Raw genomic sequence first — 5141 nt, 5'->3', positions numbered from 1 at the left:
GTTGACCGACATGTACATTCGGCTGCGATTGTGTCCATTTAGCGCGTTGCTGAAGTGAATGCACGTAGTCCCGTTCCCACAAAGACCAGAACTGTTGCTTTAAATAAGCTACCTTCAGCCATCTATTCAAATAACTCATTTTCTTCTCGCTGTTGTCAGAGTTGCTGTACAGTGTTTCTTCTGGCGCTGGCGTCAGCGTTGAACCTATTAAGAAATGAGCTGGCGTTACAGCTTCAGCATCATTAGGGTCGTCTGTCATTGGTGCAATCGGTCGTGAATTGAGGATTGCTTCCACTTCGATGAAAACTGTTTGAAGCTCCTCAAACGTCAGATGTGCGTTCGCAATATTTTTGAGCACAATGGTTTTCGTGGATTTCACGGCAGCCTCCCAAAGGCCGCCAAAGTGTGGTGCCCTTGGGGGTATAAAACAAAATTCGAAGTTTTTATGAGCGCTAAATGATTTTAAATTGTTGATTGTGTTTTCGCTGAGTAGTTGACTTTTCAAATTGGCCAATTTTGAGGCCGCACCAACAAAGTTTGTGGCATTGTCGCAAAAAATTTTTTCAGGAACACCACGTCGAGAGAAAAATCTGCGCAGGCAGAGCTCAAACGCATTGGTGGACAATTCGCTCACCAACTCGATATGAATTGCCTTTGAGGCAAAGCACACAAAAATGGCCGCATAGGTTTTATACGGTGGTTTACCTCTAATACGGTATGACGTGAAAAAGGGGCCGCAAAAATCAACTCCAGTAATTTTGAATGGTCGCTCGCCGCGCAGGCGATCTGCCGGAAGGCTGCCCATTATTTGCTGTACTAGGCGTGGCTTGTAATGAAAGCAGTGGACACATTGACGGACGACTTTTCTAATTACCTCTCTTGCGTTAACAACCCACAATCGTAGACGCAAAATTGACAAGAGTACTTTCGGTCCAGCGTGTAAATTTGTTCGGTGCAGGTGCTCAATGTAAAGCCAAGTGAATCTATTGCCTTTAGGGACTAAAGCTGGAAATTTAGCATCGAATGGCAATTCTGAGTTAGCTAACCGACCACCTACTCTCATCACACATACTGTGGTATTGCGTAACTTCATTTCGTGCAAAAACGGAGCAAGGCGTTGCAAGCTGGATTGTAAAGATTTGTTTTCCTTCAATGCGCTCATTTCAATTGAGTATGAAGATCGCTCAATTTGCGCAATGATTTTCCAAAATGTGTCGTTTAACTCCGCTGCAGGTATATGCACGACGTCTGTCGCTAACAACGTGTTGTCTGGTCGAACACCATTGAAACACCGATATACATATGTCAATACGCGAAGTATTCGCATGTACGATGAACAGTCACTTAGAAGAGACTCTACGATTGATTTAGCGCTGTTTGTATTTCTGCTAATTAACACTGTCTTGGCTCGTACCTCAATTGGTGCTGGCAATGGCTCGTGAAGTTGTGGCCATTCATCGTCAGATTTTGCTAGGAAGTCTGGGCCCGTGAACCACATGTTAGTGACCAAGTCTGTTGATCGGCATCCACGTGAGATGATATCTGCCGGGTTCTTTGATGACGGAACGTGTCTCCAAGCAATATTAGCGCTGTGCTCTTGAAGTTCCGACACCCTATTCGCTACAAAGCAATGAAGTTTAGACGCGTGTATTTTCATCCACTGCAGCACAATTTTGGAGTCCGTCCAGAAATGTACAGTATTGATGTAAGAATCTAATTTATATGAGAATTTGCGCCAAGTTCGGCTTAATAGCACAGCAGCACAAAGTTCAAGTTTGGGCAATGAAAGTACGCGAGTTGGTGCTACCTTTGACTTCGCGACGAGTAAGCTGACCTTAACGCCAGTTGCTAATTTGGCGCGGACGTATAGGCAGCATCCATATGCTCTCTCAGAGGCGTCTGCGAAGCCATGTATGTCGCATATGTAATTTTTCGATGTGAAGACATAGCGTGGGACTTCGATCTTCGCTAAGGCTCGCAAGTCTTCCGTTAAAGCCTTCCATGTGGTGCTAGAGTGTTCATCAATCGGCGTGTCCCAATTGAGTCCTTTTAGAATCAGATCTTGCATAAAGATCTTACATCGAATTATAATAGGGCTGATTAAGCCTAGAATATCGAAAATTCGGGCAACAACAGAAAGTATTGAGCGTCTTGTACACGGTTCATTGATTTCAACGTGGTAGCTGAATACAAAATTATCACGATTCGGTTGCCATGCGATACCTAATGCCTTTGTAACCTCATGGTCACCCAATTCAATAAACACTTCGTTTTCGGATGCGGGAGTAATCTCTCTACAATTGCTGCTAAATTTGGTGAGCTGCAGTCCGGCCTTCCGCAGCAATTTAACTAGTTCATTCTTTTTGTATTGCAATTGTTCTATTTGTTCAGCTCCCGTCAAGAGATCATCCACATAGAGATCATTGCGTAGCGTGTTAGCTCCAATGGGAAATTCGTCTTGATGCAAATCAGCGATATGATGAAGTGCTCTAATTGCAAGGAAGGGTGCAGCCGACATTCCGTACGTCACAGTATTTAACGTGTATGTTTCAATTGGGCTGGTTGGCGCAGATCGCCACAATATTAATTGAAACAGTCTATCTTGCTCGCTGACGACGAATTGGCGATACATCTTGGCTATATCGCCCGTGAGAGCAAACCTATTCAAACGAAACGAAAGCAGCGTTATAATTAAGTCTTGTTGAATGGTTGGCCCCACCATAAGCAATTCGTTTAATGACTGTCCTGATGTTGTTTTCGCAGAGGCGTCAAAGACAACGCGAAGTTTTGTTGTTAAACTCTGCGGTCGCAAAATGCAATGATGAGGTATGTAAAAGTGAGGTTTCATTAAGTTGACATTTTGTGCGAGTGACATATGACCCAGTGAGATATACTCGTTCATGAACTCGGAGTATAGATTCTTGAGTTGTTCATCCCGGCCAAATCTTCTCTCGAGCATTTTGAAACGTTTGCTCGCGTTGTCAAATGAGTTGCCAAGAGCATTTGGCATTGTTTTAAAAGGAAGCCTTACTTGCAGACGGCCGTCCTTCTGCACTCTTACTGTGTTGACGAAATGTTCTTCGCACATTTGTTCTTCGTCAGTAAATTTTGCTGGTTTAGTGATACAGTCTTCAACTTCCCAAAATTTTTTAACAAGTTGTTCAAGACTGCTAGCTTCTTGAACTACATTACACTGCTGCGCCTAACTGATATCAACACTCCCAATACTTCCGCCAACAATCCACCCGTACGCAGAGTTAAGCAAGCAGGGCATATTTGGACCCAGGTTGTATTTACCTTCTCGCATTGCCTCAAAAAATCCCATAGTGTTGATCAAAATATCCACTTTGGTAGATAAATAAAATTGTGGATCAGCAAGAGTTATTCCAGGAGGTAAGCACCATTCTGAGGTGTCAATTGTTTCTTGAGGTTGGTTTGCGCAAATCTTTTTTATTACCGAAAATGTGGAAGACCACTCAAACTCTGAGCAGCGAGACCTTAACGTTGCAAATACGTTATGACTAATCTTTTGGCGTATACCTGCAATACCGCTCACTTCTTGTTGTACGCGACGCTTTTCAAGCTGCAACAGTTTTGCTGTTTCCTCTGTAATGAAACTAATTTCAGAACATGAATCTAATAATGCGCGAACTAAGTGTAGTTGACCAAATTTGTCTCTAATTGGGACTATTGCAGTTGGGATTATGCCCTTTTTAATAGTGCGTGACACCAACAAGGCGCTTGATTGGGGCATAGCATTATTCGAGTCTTGGACCTTTGATGGAGCGGTAGAAACGGGCATTCGTAAATTGGCACCTTGCGTAAAATTGTGTAGAAGTGTGTGATGAACTGATTGACAAATTTTGCATCTAGATTTTGATTGGCATTCTTTCATGCAGTGCGTCTTTCGTAGACAGTTGAAGCATATGCCAGCCTTGCGTACATAATCGATTCGTTGCTGCAAGGATAACTCCTTGAATTTATTGCAGCTGCTGATATAGTGCGATGGTGAGTTGCAATACACACAGTTCGCATTAGTGGGCACAAACGTCTTTGAAGTTGATGCCTGTTTAACCTTGGGCTTTGCACCACGCTGATCTGACTGATGATCGCCTTGGCTCTCAAGATATTGACATCGACGGTTTAGAGTGTTGCAACAATCCTCCCATGAGGACAGTTTATCGAAACCTTGCTGCTCGTTGTACTTCGCTTTGGTTTGGGCGTCGACCTTCGAAAGCAGTATGTGTATCATTATGTTGTTCATGATTTCTTCGGCCGACCCTATGGAAAGAAGAGATCCACGTATAGCGGATGCATTATCGACGAGTTTCTGTAGCGTCGTCGCCTCGGGTTGTGTCATCGTTGGTAACGCAAAAAGACTTGAAATGCAATCTAAAAAGATGAGTACGTCGTTGTCGTATCGAGCGTCCAATCGTTCCAACGCCTTGGAGTAGTTATCTTCAGTTATCTGAAAGGACTGCACAACTTCTAGTGCGGGTCCAGACAAACAGTTCAATAAATAATTGAATTTATCTATTGTCGCAATGTATGGGTCATTGTGTATTAAGTTTGCAAACGTGCTTTTGAACCTTTTGAAGGTTGCATACTTGCCGTCAAAGCTTGGCAGCTTCAACTTAGGCAAACGGTTATGGTGTGCAGCTCCAGCAGTCATAGTAGTATTTATAAAGGAGCTTTCTGCCATGGATGGTGCACTAGGACGACGCTTTGCTTGTAATAAAGCCATGATTTTCACCTTTGCGGCGATAAACAATTCTTCTTGTGATGCTCGTGCAGTGTCGGTGCTTTGCAAATTCTCAATCTGCGTTTGAATTTGGCATAATTGACGATAGTGCGAATCTAAAATTTGAAGTCTGCATTCGAGTACTCTTGCGTCCTCCTTGTCACCATCAGAATTTACCTTGTCGTGGAGATTAGTTATATGGCGCTCGAATACATTTCGTTGCGTTCTGAGTAGAACTAGTTTTGCTTCTACTTTTGAGTGATCGTTGCCTGCACTGGCATGCGTAACCTCATCTTCCTCGCCCATATTTAATAAATGTTCAACAAACGAAATTACTAACTCTGTTAATTCGGTCCAGTTAAGCGACAACGGTGCGTAACGCAAGGCAAGACAAGAGAAG

The 5141-nt window shown here is 43.3% G+C and overlaps 1 protein-coding gene across 1 annotated transcript; it reads right to left on the bottom strand.

The window, feature by feature from the left end:
- Positions 1 to 16: 16 nt before the first annotated feature.
- On the bottom strand, positions 17 to 5047 carry LOC118756662 (the record flags this gene model as incomplete). Its single annotated transcript, XM_036491416.1, has 2 exons — positions 3504 to 5047; positions 17 to 413 (listed from the first exon to the last, which is right to left on the bottom strand). Coding segments are annotated over exons 1-2 (1941 nt in total), but the record flags the coding sequence as incomplete, so codon positions are not given.
- Positions 5048 to 5141: the final 94 nt, after the last annotated feature.

Source organism: Rhagoletis pomonella, unplaced genomic scaffold (genome assembly GCF_013731165.1).
Source record: "Rhagoletis pomonella isolate Grant_MI unplaced genomic scaffold, Rhpom_1.0 Rhpom_scaffold_11395, whole genome shotgun sequence".
Lineage (NCBI taxonomy): Eukaryota > Metazoa > Arthropoda > Insecta > Diptera > Tephritidae > Rhagoletis > Rhagoletis pomonella.
The sequence above is the reverse complement of the archived record's forward strand: the minus strand, read 5'-3'. Positions and strand labels throughout refer to the sequence as shown.